This window comes from Oncorhynchus mykiss, chromosome 2 (assembly GCF_013265735.2).
Source record: "Oncorhynchus mykiss isolate Arlee chromosome 2, USDA_OmykA_1.1, whole genome shotgun sequence".
Classification (NCBI taxonomy): domain Eukaryota; kingdom Metazoa; phylum Chordata; class Actinopteri; order Salmoniformes; family Salmonidae; genus Oncorhynchus; species Oncorhynchus mykiss.
In genome coordinates, this window is record NC_048566.1 from 46,135,620 (window position 1) to 46,152,637 (window position 17,018).

General features: G+C 42.4%; 1 protein-coding gene across 1 annotated transcript in view; it reads right to left on the bottom strand.

Annotated features, from left to right (window-relative positions):
• Window positions 1-3,636: 3,636 nt before the first annotated feature.
• abtb2b (ankyrin repeat and BTB (POZ) domain containing 2b) overlaps window positions 3,637-17,018 on the bottom strand; it is a 150,088-nt gene continuing 136,706 nt past the window's right edge. The window contains exons 9-17 of the mRNA XM_021564060.2: window positions 13,912-14,047; window positions 12,731-12,987; window positions 8,647-8,825; window positions 8,080-8,185; window positions 7,524-7,626; window positions 6,972-7,053; window positions 6,573-6,641; window positions 6,050-6,163; window positions 3,637-5,075 (exon numbers count right to left, since the gene is read on the bottom strand). Of these exons, the coding sequence (XP_021419735.1) occupies window positions 4,836-5,075; window positions 6,050-6,163; window positions 6,573-6,641; window positions 6,972-7,053; window positions 7,524-7,626; window positions 8,080-8,185; window positions 8,647-8,825; window positions 12,731-12,987; window positions 13,912-14,047 (1,286 nt within the window). The 3' untranslated portion in view covers window positions 3,637-4,835. The remainder of the gene's footprint in view (window positions 5,076-6,049; window positions 6,164-6,572; window positions 6,642-6,971; window positions 7,054-7,523; window positions 7,627-8,079; window positions 8,186-8,646; window positions 8,826-12,730; window positions 12,988-13,911; window positions 14,048-17,018) is intronic.

The following is a 17,018-nucleotide window of genomic DNA, read 5'->3' on the forward strand; positions in this document are numbered from 1 at the left end:
ATCTTCAACATGCAGCTACAAATTCATCCCTGACCATAGTTGAAGGTAGCCAATCCAATAGTTCCTGAGATCTGTATTCAAATATTTGCTTAAAGTTGTTGCTTTCTCAGATTTGTAATCAAATAGTGTAAAACAGTAGTTACTTTCAGGAGATGTGTATTCAAATATTTGTAAAAAGTAGAATTTTTTGGGGGGGGGGGTCTGTATTCAAATTGTTTTAATCACCTACAAAGAAACTAGTTATCCCAGGTTTGCAAGGCTGCATGGGATTTCTGCACGCAGAGACATAAAAGTTCATCTGACTTGTTAATGTGACTGTGCAGCCAATGGCAATGTCCACTTTAGGTATAATGCCAAAAGCCACGTGTGGATTTGACAGCTCTAATGCAGTTCCACCTGTGACACCACCAAAACAACCTCTATGCTAAAGCAATACCCTACTGTTAGTTACCTCTTCACCCTCCCTATTTTCTACAGTGGAAAAACTAGCGACATTAAGGTCATCCGATGATACCAGTTATGGTTACAGAGCATTTTGGGTATTGTAGTTCTCATGCTACATCCGGGGCCGCAAGCACTCCTTTTATTACCAGAGCGGGATACAAGCAAATAAACAATGTCATCCTTCTTGTAACATAACTGTGAGCAACTTCAGTATGGAAAACTCCAATAAACTCAGTTAAGGGTTTTGTGTTGCCGTGTGTGTGTGTGTGTGTGTGTGTGTGTGTGTGTGTGTGTGTGTGTGTGTGTGTGTGTGTGTGTGTGTGTGTGTGTGTGTGTGTCTCTCTCTCTCTCTTAAGGCAGTTAATGCAGAAATCAAAGAACCAGCATAGTTGTTTGTATATATCCATAAGAATTATCAATAGAAAACAGGTCAAACAAAATGAAGTGCAGCTAGTTTAGTCTCTCTCTTAATGCAGTACCTTTCCACACCAGCAGAGAGAACCAGATCGCTTCAATACATATACTGGACCTTTTCTCAGGTAAGCTATCTCCTATGGTGTTGTTGGGTGTCGAACATGTCGTCCTAAGGCTTACATACATTAAAAACACTCACTCCAATCAACTAAAACTCTTATTCTCACCATCTCTGTGAACCGTCCATATAGTTTTCTGCATTGCTTATATCCTGTTGGAATTCCAAGCTACATAACAGGGGACACTCTGGGATAATCCCAATTGCATACTCCTTGCGTCCTCTCTCTTCTCTCGTCTGCATCTCAAAACCATTGGATGAGAAAGCCAGAGGTCCCTCCAATCTCAACTTCTCCTCCAATGGGTTTTGAGAAGGAGGCGAGGAGGACACAAGGAGTATGCAATTGAGATCTTCCCATTTTAAGAATAAAAAGGGCATAAGTGACACTGGGTCAAATTTAGTACTTTTTAGTTGAGCATCATATAAGTATTATATTTAAATAGTCATCTAAAATAGGGGCTCAATTGAATCCATAACGCTGAGCGCTATAGGGCAATTGAAATTTAAAGGCAACGCTCCCACGTTTGCGGAGACTGCGTTCCCCATAAACACTGTATATGTCAGTGCAATCGGAAATTGGCTTTATATTTCAAGCGCTCTATAGCGCTGAACTTCGGCGATAAGGAATGAATCGAGCCCTAGATCTATCCAGTGGCAAAATAACCTACTCAAATCTACCCTGGTCTCAGATCTGTTTGTGCTCTTGCTAATTCCATTGCTGTCAACGGCATGGCAACTCCATAAGGAGTTGGCAACAGAGAAGAAACAGACAGGCACCCAGGCTAACAAATACTTACCTGCATTGAAATAAAAGGTAAAAACATAAAGACCATTAAAACCAATTGCTTGCCAGGCTTGATGCTTTATTACAGTATTTATTACAGTATTGAGCAGTAAAGCAGAGTTTACGTAGGAGGTTGCAGTTCCAAATCCCATGTTGGCTACTGTTATATCCTTTTCATACTATTGTGCCTAACCAACCAAGCTGCACTGGCCTGGTTCCTCATCCACCATAGTTTCTGGAACTGTGCTGAAAATGAGAATAATAAAATAGCCTGGGCCAGCACAGTGTGGTTCAGGTCAGCACAATAGTGTGAAATGATATTATTGTACCTTGCCAGGGTTTTGTTCATTAGGGCATGTGACAGAAAACATTTAGCAATGTAAAACAAAACATTTGAATTCTCAGGTACTCCCTACCTGTTTCAGTCTGGTTTCTTCCATTTGAACATGACCCAGTTTACTTACAGTTGAAGTCGGAAGTTTACATACACCTCAGCCAAATACATTTAAACTCAGTTTTTCACAATTCCTGCCATTCAATCCTAGTAAACATTCCCTGTTTTAGGTCAGTTAGGATCACCACTTTATTTTAAGAATGTGAAAAGGCAGAATAATAGTATCGAGAATGATTTATTTCAGCTTTTAGTTATTTCATCACATTCCCAGTGGGTCAGAAGTTTCATTCACTTAATTAGTATTTGGTAGCATTGCCTTTATATTGTTTAACTTGGGTCAAACGTTTTGGGTAGCCTTCCACAAGCTTCCCACAATAAGTTGGGTGAATTTTAGCCCATTCCTCCTGACAGAGCTGGTGTAACTGAGTCAGGTTTGTAGGCCTCCGTGCTCGCACACGCTTTTTCAGTTCTGCCCACAAATTTTCCATAGGATTTAGGTCAGGGCCTTGTGATGGCCACTCCAATACCTTGACTTTGTTGTCCTTAAGCCATTTTGCCACAACTTTGGAAGTATTCTTGGGGTCATTGTCCATTTGGAAGACCCATTTGCGACCAAGCTTTAACTTCCTGACAGATGTCTTGAGTTGTTGCTTCAATATATCAACATAATTTTCCTTCCTAGTGATGCCATCTATTTTATGAAGTGCACCAGTCCCTCCTGCAGCAAAGCACCCCCACAACACCGTGCTTCACGGTTGGGATGGTGTTCTTCGGCTTGCAAGTTTAACCCCTTTTCCTCCAAAAATAACAATGGTTATTATGGCGAAACAGTTCTATTTTTGTTTCATCAGACCAGAGGACATTTCTCCAAAATGTAGCATCTTTGTCTCCATGTGCTGTTGCAAACCGTAGCCTGTCTTTTTTATGGTGGTTTTGGAGCAGTGTCTTCTTCCTTGCTGAGCGGCCTTTCAGATTCTGTCGAAATAGGACTAATTTTACAGTGGATATAGATACTTTTGTACCCGTTTCCTCTAGCATCTTCACAAGGTCCTTTGCTGTTGTTCTGGGATTGATTTACATTTTTCGCACCAAAGTATGTTCATCTCTAGGAGACAGAACTAAATTACTCCCAAGGATGAACCAGACTTTTTTGGTTTTGGCTGATTTTGGCTGATTTCTTTTGATTTTCCCATGATGTCAAACAAAGAGGCTTGAAATCATGAGTTTGTACATCCACAGGTATACCTCCAACTGACTAAAATTATGTCAATTAGAACCTTCTAAATGACTCAAATGATGTAAATTAGACTATCTAAAGCTTATAAAGCCATGACATCATTTTCTGGAATTTTCCAAGCTGTTTAAAGGCCCAGTCTACTTAGTGTATGTAAACCTCTGACCCACTGGAATTGTGATACAGTGAATAATAAGTGAAATAATCTGTCTGCAAACAATTGTTGGAAAAATTACTTGTGTCATGCACAAAGTAGATGTCCTAACCGACTTGCTAAAACTATAGCTTGTTAACAAGACATTTGTGGAGTAGTTGAAAAATGAGTTTTAATGACTCCAAGCTAAGTGTATGTAAACTTCCGACTTCAACTGTAATGGTTAGTGTGTAAAAGGCCTGGAATTGTCCAGCTACACAAAGCTTTATCTTACATTAATAATAATAATAATAATTTGCCTAAAATTATAAAAACACAATAAAAAGGGAACTCCCTGTTAAATACTCTCACATCTTTTTTTCTTTAAATAGAAAACGTCCATTCCATTTAGTGTTTTTCTTTCCTCTTCACTCTGGCAAAAAAAGAAATTAAAAAATAGAACTACTATGTATAAAGAAAATACACTTAGTAAAACCAACTTCTTTGAATCCACTGTGGGGGCTCTCAAATCCACCTCTTCTCTCACAGTCTTCACCACTCTGAAGGGGGCAGAAGGAAAAGAGAAAAGTCCAGCCCCTTCATATCAGTGGCCCGTTAAAATAACGTTCCAGACTTTCTATATTCCATCAGAACCTTTTTACCTTTATTTGAGGCATAGAAACATAATCTAGTCACTCTATTTCTATAATCTGAAGCCTTTACGGGCTTTGTCCACTGGGCGGCAGCAGTGTTCTAGAAATCCTAAATGTTAAAGTTCTCACTGCCTCATTCCGCTGTCTTGTCCGTCTCTGTACACAAGCTTCCAGAGCCTTTGTGACAAACAGAAAGACAGATGGATAGACCATTCTGTCTACTCTTCCACTGCGTATATATAGCTACTGTAATAGACAGCTAGAGGTGAGTACTTCAGGTCAAACACTGAATTGTCCGTGTAGCAAAATAAATTGTCCAGGAGTCAAATTTGGGAACAGGCCATCACGGTACCCATCACACCCACTCTCTATCCAGCCTTATCTCTTTCATCCTCGTCTTACCCTCCACCGAGAAATAATGATTACGGATGACGATGCCCTTAGATGCTGAGCTAAGGTCAGTTTCTGTGGTTTTCCACTAATGGTTCAGGTTAGGATCGCAGGACGGCAATCTGATCCTAAATCTGTATCTAAGGGCACTCGTGATGTCCTCGGACACTTGAGACGTCCTCCTCCCAGGAGGAAGAGAGTGTGCACCGATCGCACACTCTCTTCCTCCTTCTCCTCTTCTCCTCTGCATTCCATCCTTCTCCCTTCCCCGTCAGACACGGGAGGTGATGTAGAGAGAGCGTAGCCGGCGAGCCAGGGTTGTCTCGAGTTCCTCCAGTGGCGAGTCTCCCCTAGGAGGCACCATTTTAGGCCCAGAGCCCATCTCCGTCACCCAGCGGGCCCCCATAGGCCCCAGGAGCAGGGACCGGAAGGCCTCTCTCTCCAGGAGCCCTGCCATGTGCTGCAGGAAGAAGCCCTCGCAGAACGAACTCAGCACTGAAGCAGCGTGGGCCTGGGTTTGACAGAGAGAGAGACACACAATTATGGCTCAATTCACTACAAAACCAGACTGCAGTATTTACGCAGTAGCTATTTTTCCCATGGTACTGTTTAACAAACCACTACCAGATAGACCCCAGTCACAGCTATTCTTTACCTTTTCAGAATAACACGGAACCCAAACCGCCTGCGCGCGTGCGCCATTGTGCGCTATCGTGCATAAATTTATTTTGTCCCCCTACACCCAATGCGACCACGACACGCAGGTTAAAATATCAAAACAAACTCTGAACCAATGACATTCATTTGGGGACAGGTCGAAAAGCATTAAACATGTATGGCAATTTAGCTAGGACTTGCTAGCTAATTGGTCCTATTTAGCTAGCTTGCTGTTGCTAGCTAATTTGTCCTGGGATATGAACATTGAGTTGTTATTTTACGTGAAATGTACAAGGTCCTCTACGACAAGTAATCCACACATAAAACGGTCAACCAAATCGTTTCTAGTCATCTCTCCTCCTTCCAGACTTTGTCATCTTTGAACTTATATGGTGATTGGCATCTACACTTTCATGGTATTACCACCACAACCGGCAAAACAGTTTGTCTTTCAATCACCCACGTGGGTATAACCAATGAGGAGATGGCAGGTGGGTACCTGCTTCTATAAACCAATGAGGAGATGGGAGAGGCAGGACTTGCAGCGCGAGAGTCAGAAATAGGAATTACTTCTATTTTAGCCCTTGGCAAAGCAGACGCTCATTGGCGCGTGCGAGCAGTGTGGGTGCAATAATTGAATAACATGGATTTCTACATCTATTTTGCAACGCTCGCGCACGTGACGCGTCCGGTCTGGTCAGCATGTAAGAAAGAGTGTAGTGTGACATTTGGGTGAAATTTGTAAACTGAGACTCTTAATACATGACGGTATCCAACAAACAACTGAGATCCAGAATACACAGTGAGAGTCTATATCTAGGGCCTTACCTTGGCCGTCCTGTAGATGCTGACAGCATTTTCAAGATCGATGCTCTGGGAGCAGATGATCTCACAGTGTCTCTGTAGGGCCCCCAGCTGAAAGACGCTGGCTGCTGAAAGCAGCTGGGGGACACCAACCACATAACAAAATACAGCAGATTAGATATTGCTACAAGTTCTCAGGCCTGTGATCCATTCAAAGCTTTTTTTTTGCCCAACAAATCAAGCAAATTATGTGATCTCAGTATGAATATGTGAAGAAAAAAAAAACTGTGATTTACTGCTATGGTGAATTTGGTTGTAGATTTAGTACAAGTGACATACAGTTTGGCTCGATTTCAATGTCTTATAAATCTGTCCTGTCCTCACCTACTCGCCTTCATCTGCACTGATTGGAAAAGGCTTGACAGGATTTGACCTTATCAGTGCCTTCAGATCAGTGCAATGAATGAGTAGGTGAGGATGCAAAATTGGGAAGGAGTCTATGTGTCTTTCTATGAGCATTTCAGAAACAAAATGGCTGAACTCTCACCTCCAACAAGTCAGACACGTTGGTCTTCAGTGATTCTGTCCCTCCGCAGTACAGGTATGACATCATCATCTGGACAGAGGTCAAATAAATGTCAGAGCTACCATCATCCAATATTCCATCAACTCATTGGTCCGCTATATTCCGATGTGATTTCAGATCATTGGTTAAAGGAAAGGGAAGGTAACAAGGATAGGAAACACATAGAGATAACTGTTATACTGCCTATGAGGAAACATTGTTTTGGAGTCTAAAGCCCCGCCAAGCTAGTGACATAAATTCTGGGATTCTGGGATTCTCTAGTCAATATGGGGCTATGTAGACACATAACTAAATATCTACATGATACTCAACAGTGAGAACTAAGGTTCAGGTTGAGAGCTCATTATCTGATTCAGTTACCTGGAAGACGTTGTACTTGACGTCACTGATCTCAATATCTTTAGTTCCGTCTGGTCCTGATGAGGCCAGCAGAGACTTGAACCTGCGCACCACAGAGAAAAGTTCAGGTTAGACAATGGTCATCAATTGGCAACTCCATGGTTGTAATTCTTTCACAAACACAACATTTCCGTAATCCCTCCTCTTGCCAATTCTAAACAATATCCTCCTCTCTCCCCTACCCTCCAACATGAACATTATCTGCATGAACATCACCTCCACCAACCCATCTCACCCTTCTGCACACCCCTCTCACCCTTCTGCACACCCCTCTCACCCTTCTGCACACCCCTCTCACCCTTCTGCTAACCCCTCTCACCCTTCTGCTAACCCCTCTCACCCTTCTGCATACCCCTCTCACCCTTCTGCTAACCCCTCTCACCCTTCTGCTAACCCCTCTCACCCTTCTGCTAACCCCTCTCACCCTTCTGCATACCCCTCTCACCCTTCTGCTAACCCCTCTCACCCTTCTGCTAACCCCTCTCACCTTTCCTCACCCTTTACTCTTCTCACCTGTCTGAAGCAGTGATCAGCAGGACTTTGTGGGCGTAGAAAGGTTTCCCCTCCACCAAAAATGTCACATCTGACATCTCCATGTTATTCAGAAAATGGGGGTCTGGAGGATCAGGAAAAAAACTTTGATTTCAACTAATATCCACTCCCTTGCAAATAAAAACTAAAACAATGAAAAACTAACACAGGAGTCGTTGGCCGGTTTCGGTTATGTTTGCTTGAACAAGAAGATAATTTTTATACAAATGTTTAATAAAATGTCATTACATTTTCTGTTCATTTATTACATCTATTTGACAGGAACAATGCATCAATCAACATTTCTATAAATGCCCTAAAGTCAGCTAGCTAACTAGTTTTCAACTGTAGTCCCAATTAGATAAAAACATTTAAAACAGTACACATAGAGCCGTTTAAAAAGTTTAGACATTAGAAATCAAATTTCTTAATACAAATTCGCAATGATTACATTCAAATTCAATGTCTGGTTGAGACAATATCACTCCATAGTAACGTCTGTTTGCACAAACATCATTAAAAAGGAGATCTCCATTACCCAGCTGTGCTGAGAGGGTGGCCTTCATCTCCGGAATGGCCGGTAGTGGAGCCGGGCCGAAGCAGTGGCTAAAGATGGCTGCAAGCTGCTGGGTGATGGCATCGTTCTGAGAGGGAGTGAGGAAACTGGTTAGACTAGATCCAATAGCCTACGCATGAAAAGAACAATGTATTACAATACTGTTATTTATTTATATTTGCTTGTTAATTTCTTTCATTTTACCCTTGTTGAGTTGTTCACTCATTTGTTTGTTTGTTCACTTTGTCTTTACTATGAAATCTGAGCCATGTGAAAGCACATCGATGCCAACAGAGAAACCAGATTTGGGACCAGGCTAGAGAGTAAATGAAAAAAAGCAGTGACCAGACCTGGATTCAAATACTATTCGAAATCTTTCATTTACTTTGAGTCTTTGCTCTAGTCTGCCTGGAGTAAGAGATGGGAAGAGTTTGCAGTTTTGGGACTATTCCATTGGTCCAATAAGCCAGGCCCGCTCAATCAAGCACAGATAACGTATTTGAACCCAAGTCTGAGAGTGACAAAGTGAAGTAAGGTGGCTGGCTCTACCTTGGTGGTTCGTAGGATGGTGAACATGAGGGGTAGGCCCAGAGAGACTAGCTCGTGGCAGTAGTCTTCCTCCCTGATGGAGGTGAACTCTCGAAGGAGGGACAGAGTGACCGAAGCCCTAGACTGCTGCTGGGCCACTCGCAGAGACTCCAGCCACACGTGCAGCTTCCATGGGACACCTGGACAAGTCACATTACACATGATGATAAAATCATTAGAAAGGGCATTTCCAAATACTGTGGAGTACCAGTCAAAAGTTTGGACACACAAACTCATTGAAGGGTTTTTCTTTATTTTGACTATTTTCTACATTGTAGAATAATAGTTAAGACATCAAAACTATGAAATAACACACATGGAATCATGTAGTAACCAAAAAAAGTGTTAAACAAATCAAAATATATTTTATATTTGAGATTCTTCAAAGTAGCCACCCTTTGCATTGATGACAGCTTTGCATACTCTTGCCATTCTCTCAACCAGTTACATGACATAGTTACTTGGAATGCATTTCAATTAACAGGTCTGCCTTGTTAAAAGTTAATTTGTGGACTTTCCTTCCTTCGTGTTTGAATCAGTTTTGTGGCGACAAGGTAGGGGCGGTTTACAGAAGATACCCCAATCCATAGATACCCCAAATCCATATCATGGCAAGAACAGCTCAAATAAGCAAAGAGAAAAGACAGACCATCATTGCTATAATTTTTTGTATTTAACCTTTATTTAACTAGGCAAGCCAGTTAAGAACAAATTCTTATTTACAATGACGGCCTTACCCGGTCAAACCCTAACCCGGACGATGCTGGGTCAATTGTGCGCCACTCTATGGGACTCCCAATCACGGCCGGTTGTGATACAGGGTCTGTAGTGACGCACTGAGATGCAGTGCCTTAGACCGCTGCGCCACTCGGGAGCTCTAAGACATGTCAACACGGAAAATTTCAAGAATTTCAAGTGCAGTCGCAAAAAGCATCAAGCGCTATGATGAAACTGAGGACTGCCACAGGAAAGGATGACCCATATTTACCTCGGCTGCAGACAATTTCATTAGAGTTACCAGCCTCATCAATTGCAGCCCAAATAAAATCTTCAAAGAGTTCAAGTAACAGACATCTCATCATCAACTGTTCAGAGGAGACAAGCGTGAATCAGGCCTTCATGGTCGAATTGCTGAAAAGAAACCACTACTAAAGGACACTAATACGAAGAAGATACTGGCTTGGGCCAAGAAACACGAGCAATGGACATTAGACCAGTGGAAATCAGTCCTTTGGTCTAATACAGTGCCTTGCGAAAGTATTCGGCCCCCTTGAACTTTGCGACCTTTTGCCACATTTCAGGCTTCAAACATAAAGATATCAAACTGTATTTTTTTGTGAAGAATCAACAACAAGTGGGACACAATCATGAAGTGGAACGACATTTATTGGATATTTCAAACTGTTTTAACAAATCAAAAACTGAAAAATTGGGCGTGCAAAATTATTCAGCCCCCTTAAGTTAATATTTTGTAGCGCCACCTTTTGCTGCGATTACAGCTGTAAGTCGCTTGGGGTATGTCTCTATCAGTTTTGCACATCGAGAGACTGAAATTTTTCCCATTCCTTCTTGCAAAATAGCTCGAGCTCAGTGAGGTTGGATGGAGAGCATTTGTGAACAGCAGTTTTCAGTTCTTTCCACAGATTCTCGATTGGATTCAGGTCTGGACTTTGACTTGGCCATTCTAACACCTGGATATGTTTATTTTTGAACCATTCCATTGTAGATTTTGCTTTATGTTTTGGATCATTGTCTTGTTGGAAGACAAATCTCCGTCCCAGTCTCAGGTCTTTTGCAGACTCCATCAGGTTTTCTTCCAGAATGGTCCTGTATTTGGCTCCATCCATCTTCCCATCAATTTTAACCATCTTCACTGTCCCTGCTGAAGAAAAGCAGGCCCAAACCATGATGCTGCCACCACCATGTTTGACAGTGGGGATGGTGTGTTCAGCTGTGTTGCTTTTACGCCAAACATAACGTTTTGCATTGTTGACAAAAAGTTCAATTTTGGTTTCATCTGACCAGAGCACCTTCTTCCACATGTTTGGTGTGTCTCCCAGGTGGTTTGTGGCAAACTTTAAACTACACTTTTTATGGATATCTTTAAGAAATGGCTTTCTTCTTGCCACTCTTCCATAAAGGCCAGATTTGTGCAATATACGACTGATTGTTGTCCTATGGACAGAGTCTCCCACCTCAGCTGTAGATCTCTGCAGTTCATCCAGAGTGATCATGGGCCTCTTGGCTGCATCTCTGATCAGTCTTCTCCTTGTATGAGCTGAAAGTTTAGAGGGACGGCCAGGTCTTGGTAGATTTGCAGTGGTCTGATACTCCTTCTATTTCAATATTATCGCTTGCACAGTGCTCCTTGGGATGTTTAAAGCTTGGGAAATCTTTTTGTATCCAAATCCGGCTTTAAACTTCTTCACAACAGTATCTCGGACCTGCCTGGTGTGTTCCTTGTTCTTCATGATGCTCTCTGCGCTTTTAACGGACCTCTGAGACTATCACAGTGCAGGTGCATTTATACGGAGACATGATTACACACAGGTGGATTGTATTTATCATCATTAGTCATTTAGGTCAACATTGGATCATTCAGAGATCCTCACTGAACTTCTGGAGAGAGTTTGCTGCACTGAAAGTAAAGGGGCTGAATAATTTTGCACGCCCAATTTTTCAGTTTTTGATTTGTTAAAAAAGTTTGAAATATCCAATAAATGTCATTCCACTTCATGATTGTGTCCCACTTGTTGTTGATTCTTCACAAAAAAAATTCAGTTTTATATCTTTATGTTTGAAGCCTGAAATGTGGCAAAAGGTCGCAAAGTTCAAGGGGGCCGAATACTTTCGCAAGGCACTGTAAGTCCAAATGTTCGATTTTTGGTTCCAACCGCCATGCAGAGTAGGTGAACGGATGATCTCCGCATGTGTGGTTCCCACCTTGAAGCATAGAGTATGAACTGTGATTTCTTGTGATTTGCTGGTGACACTGTCAGTGATATATTTATAATTCAAGGCACACTTAACCAGCATGGCTACCACAGCATTCTGCAGCATTACACCCATCCCATCTTGTTTGCGCTTAGCTGGACTATGATTTGTTTTTCAACAGGACAATGACACAACACACCTCCAGGCTGTGCTATTTGATCAATAAGGAGAGTGATGGAGTGCTGCATCAGATGACCTGGCCTCCACAGTCACCCGGCCTCAACCCAACTGAGATGGTTTGGGATGAGTTGGACCGCAGAGTGAAGGAAAAGCAGCCAACAAGAGCTCAGCATATGTGGAAACTCTTTCAATACTGTTGGAAAAGCATTCCAGGTGAAGCTGGTTGAGAGAATGCCAAGAGTGTGCAAAGCTGTCATCAAGGCAAAGGGTGGCTACTTTGAAGAATCTCAAATATAAAATATATTTTGATTTGTTTAACACTTTTTTTGTTTACTATATGATTCCATATGTGTTATTTCATAGTTTTGATGTCTTCACTATTAGAACATAGTAAAAATAAAGAACAACCCTTGAATGAGTAGGTGTGTCCAAACTTTTGACTGGTACTGCATGTTCTATCCATCTTGTAAAAAGAACAAATATGCCAGCCAGCACACCATGGTCCTGTCTGACTTGAAGTAGATCCCATGCGAATCAGAAAATCCTCACTACTAAAAGGTGATGGGAGCCTAATAGGTTGTGTGCCTCTTAGTCTTTATCATGTACAGTATATTCATTTGCCCGGTATCTAAGGGCTCTTTTCAATCCGCATTGTGGAAATTCAGCTTTACAGCGTGATTAAAATTTAAAGGCAATGTTCCCACTTTTAGCGGAGATGGTAAACGTTTGTTATGTCGGCTCAATCAAAAATGACCTTAAAATGTATATAGCGGAATCTGTAATGGTTCAGTTTTATAGAAGGTTATGAGATTTCCATCCATAATGTGACTATTTGGATTGATGATGAATTGATGCTTAACACAGCCTCTTTTATGTCACCATATTGAGGCGTGTTACACATTTTCTATCTGTGGTCCCATTCCCCACTTACCCAGTGCCCGTAGCTCCATGGTGACATCCAGGTAGCCGTGCTCGGCGCTGTAGTAGCTAGCCTCCTGAAGGGCCTTCATCCTGGCCTTGCACAGCCGTGGGATGCCCCCCTCAGACGGGCACCCAGGGGATGGAGGAGGCAGGCTGGGGAGAGGGTAGGCGTCCTCCCCTTCCACCCCTTCAGCTAGGATCTCTTCGAGGGAGAGGACGTCCTCTTTGACCTGCTGGGGCTGGGTGAGCAGTTTGCGCAACACGTTCCTGTTGGAGAGCGAGACAGGTGGAGGGAGGGAGAACGAGAAAGGGAGAGAGGGACGGAGGGAGGGAGAGAGGGCAGCAGGGGGAGTAGATGATAGGGAGGGCGAGGGAGAGAGAAAGTGAATCAGTGGAGGTTTACTTGGGCAAAAGCTATCATGCACATATAGCTACATTAATGGAGTCCGCTACACATAGCCACAATTTCCACTCAAAGTTCCATGAAATGCAAAGGTATAGCTTCTCTTAAATTATATAATATGTCACAATTATACAGGCATCCACGCGTTGAGTCTACATCCTGATCCCCTAACACACACACACACACACACACACACACACACACACACACACACACACACACACACACACACACACACACACACACACACACACACACACACACACACACACACACACACACACACACACACACACACAACAGGTGGAGCACTCTACACTCTTCAACAGTTGGTTTCTGACAGATGGGCTATGGATGGAATGAAGCCCCTGATCCCACCCCTACATCCCCTTAAACACACACACACACACACACACACCCTTCTTCTAACCCCCTTATCCCATATGCCAGGGGTAGTAAGTCAAGTATATGACAAATAACAGGGCTAGTACGGTTAACATAGGCTACATCTGACTACTCTCAAGTATTTCTTTCCTACCCTTACTTAGAATGACAACACATTATAGGGAATTCCAATTCCATGGTGTTGCTTTCACTTATTCCAACAATGACTTTTTACACTACTGAGCCAAACCAAGCCTAGTCAAACCAAGCTGTAGAGCAGTACTGAGCTGGCCTGGTTACGCGTTCACTATAGTTGCTGTGAAAAGAACATATCTGAGCCAGCATAGTTTGGTTGGGTTGGTACAATAGTGTGATAAGGGTTCTTCAGACGGTCCTCCTCGTACCTGTGTCCGTGCGCTGCGGCGTGACTGAAGCAGTTCATGTCCTCATAGAGTGATGATGTCAAAGCATTGCCATCATGGGTCTTGGACAGAGGGTCTGCCCCCCTGGTGAGGAGCAGGCTCACCATCTCATAGTTCCCTGGAGGCAAGGAAATCAAAGGGTTAATAGCTCAAAACGGATTTGTGCAACTCTGATCTGACAAAAACAGTGAAACACCTTTGAACTAGAATCAAGGATGATAAAATATCACACTTACAATGTACGACTTATAGACTTGCTCGTGTATATACACAAACATAAACACTCACTCACATACTTGTTGGGAGCGTCCAGACTGTCGCAAGCCGTGTGTGGTTTGTGTGTGTGTGTGTGTGTGTGTGTCCCTATCTGCAGCTTCTCAGATACCTGTGTGCCCCCCCTCCCCCCGCACACACACACACCTAACGACAGACAGTGTGTTCATTCACTCCTAAACACTTATTCCCTCCCTACCTAATTCCTTCCATCCCTTATTAATTATCTGAATTCATTCCTCACTATCCCTCCTTCAGTCAATCTCACACTCCTTCCCTCATATTCCTCCCTCGCACTAGTAACTGACCTCAGTAAATCAGAGCCAGCTTAACTTCTGTTGCTGTACAGAGTTACTGTACTGAGAAGAGCCCTATTCTACGAATGAGGTTTTCGGAGTTAGCAAGGTAACCTTTGTCAACTGAGTTCAACTCAGGATTAGTAGTAACATTAATTAACGTGATTCACCTTTCAGCAAGGAAACTGGAAGTGGTGTTGGAGGGCCAGTAGGAGGCACTCTTTCCTCTGGTCTAAAAAATATCCCAATGCCCCAGGGCAGTGATTGGGGACACTGCCCTGTGTAGGGTGCTGTCTTTCGGATGGGACGTTAAACGGGTGTCCTGACTCTCTACGGTCATTAAAGATCCCATGGCACTTATTGTAAGAGTAGGGTGTTAACCCCGGTGTCCTGGCTAAATTCCCAATCTGGCCATCAAACCATCACGGTCACCTAATAATCCCCAGTTTACAATTGGCTCATTCATCCCCCTCCTCTCCCCTGTAACTATTCCCCAGGTCGTTGCTGCAAATGAGAATGTGTTCTCAGTCAACTTACCTGGTAAAATAATGGATTAAAAAAATAAAAAATAAAAAAAACGAATCCTTCAGAACTAATCTGCTCCGGGGCAGACTAACTTGGGGCTTACTCTATTTATCCTGGGTGAAGTGTTGGAGCTGTGAGTTGAGGACCAATGAAATCAGATTCCCTCCCTCTCGCAAAGATGGTGTGATCATCGCCTTCTTTTTAATGTAATTTGAGGAAGATGGCAGATTAAATATTTTATTAATCAAATGTGGTTGTTTTTTGTGTTAAAAATAGTCATATTAAAATACCTATCACATAACACATTTAGAAATGAAAGAATGCATTTGAAACTTCAGCACAGTAAAACTTTTGCATGACTTAATACAATTATTTTATTGATAAGAGTGTGAAAAATGTGTTTGTGCTGTCGTGACTTCACTTTCATTAATCTGATGAGTTATTTATTTAATCCACTAACTATGTTTAATTGTTACCCGATTAAATTCATCAATTAACTCATTAAGAATTTGGGGCACCACTGAAGAGGTAATTCAAAGAGTTACCATCTACCGAATTTAACTCTACAAGGTCTTTACCTATAACATCCATAAAACAGTCAACATATTAATCATAACCTCTTATCATATCATCCTTCAAGAAGAGTCAACCTCCTGCATCTGCAAAAAACCCATCCTTACTCGTGAGTCAGTACTACACACATTTGTTGATTTATTTACTAGCTGACTAAATAATAACAGGATAACATACATACTTAATACATGAGACACTTGCGGACTTTTACAATATGGTGGCTTCTACACAATGCCATGGAGACGAAGAGAGAGAGAGAGAAAAATACACTTATTGTCGACACAGAACTATTCTCACAGTAATCATATAATTTGCACACGAATCGCCACCCATTTGGAGTAAGAAAACATTAATGTATTTATGTGTGAGTGCCTTTGTTCGGTCAGAACCAGCCCTCCTTAGGAAGATTGTTGGCCTTTCAGCAGCAAGCTGTGTGGCTCTGATTGTCAGAAAGTGGTCTCCCCTTTCCCTTCTTCTACTGTTGTTCACTCTGGAAGATAGCTAGCCAGCCGTGTCCACGGTACCCATCGGTGATGAGCGTAGTAGGATAGTCTCACTTAGATTTGCTTTTCTAGATATTTGACTCAAGACAGCTAATCAGCTGTCTCAGTGGTTGTCTGAGAGGAGAGTTAGTTAACCCCCCCGTGTTGGTATTCAGGATTCGGACCATGAGACTGCAGCTCGCAGTCTCTCTGGTCTAAAGGAAGGTGAGTTTATTTCTTCCCCTCGTGTTGAGGTTCAAAGTTAAAACCATTTCAAACATGTAGCTCCCGCCTCACATTTCCTGGTCTGAGATTCAGAGTTCAAACCACTTTAGACGTGGGCTGCAACTCCCCATCTTTCCTGGTCTAATGTTAATTTCTGTGGGCAATCCTTTTATGCTCTTTGGCTGAAGGGCACGGTTCCATCAGGCTGACACACTCTTCTGACCTCACTCATGGTGTGGCTACTTACTGTGCAAAGTTCATAGGAGATAGAATCTCTTATACCTCCTATAATCGCATTCATATCTTTACTTCAATCATTTTTCACATTATATGCACAACGGATTAGATGAAAACTTTACAGATAAAGGGGATATACTTTCCAAGTTATAGTATTTTGACAATTTTTTATGACATCACAAAATAAAAACCTATATGAAATTAGTTTTCTATAGCTCACCACTGACCCTTCCCCACATTCTTATGTTAGAATTATTGTTCCAGTATCCACTTTGACTGTGTTAGAGTTTCGGAGGGAAAAACCTGTTAACAAAGATATTCCTCTGGTGGATTTTACTGGAGGGGGAGAAGGAGCACAACAGGGTGTGAACTGTCAAACCAGCCCAGTTCCCTCTCGCCTCTTCTGTGGGTGAGAAAAGGTCTGGATATTGTCAACCATTGCCAAGCTGATCTGATCCATTGTGATCCTCACAGGACA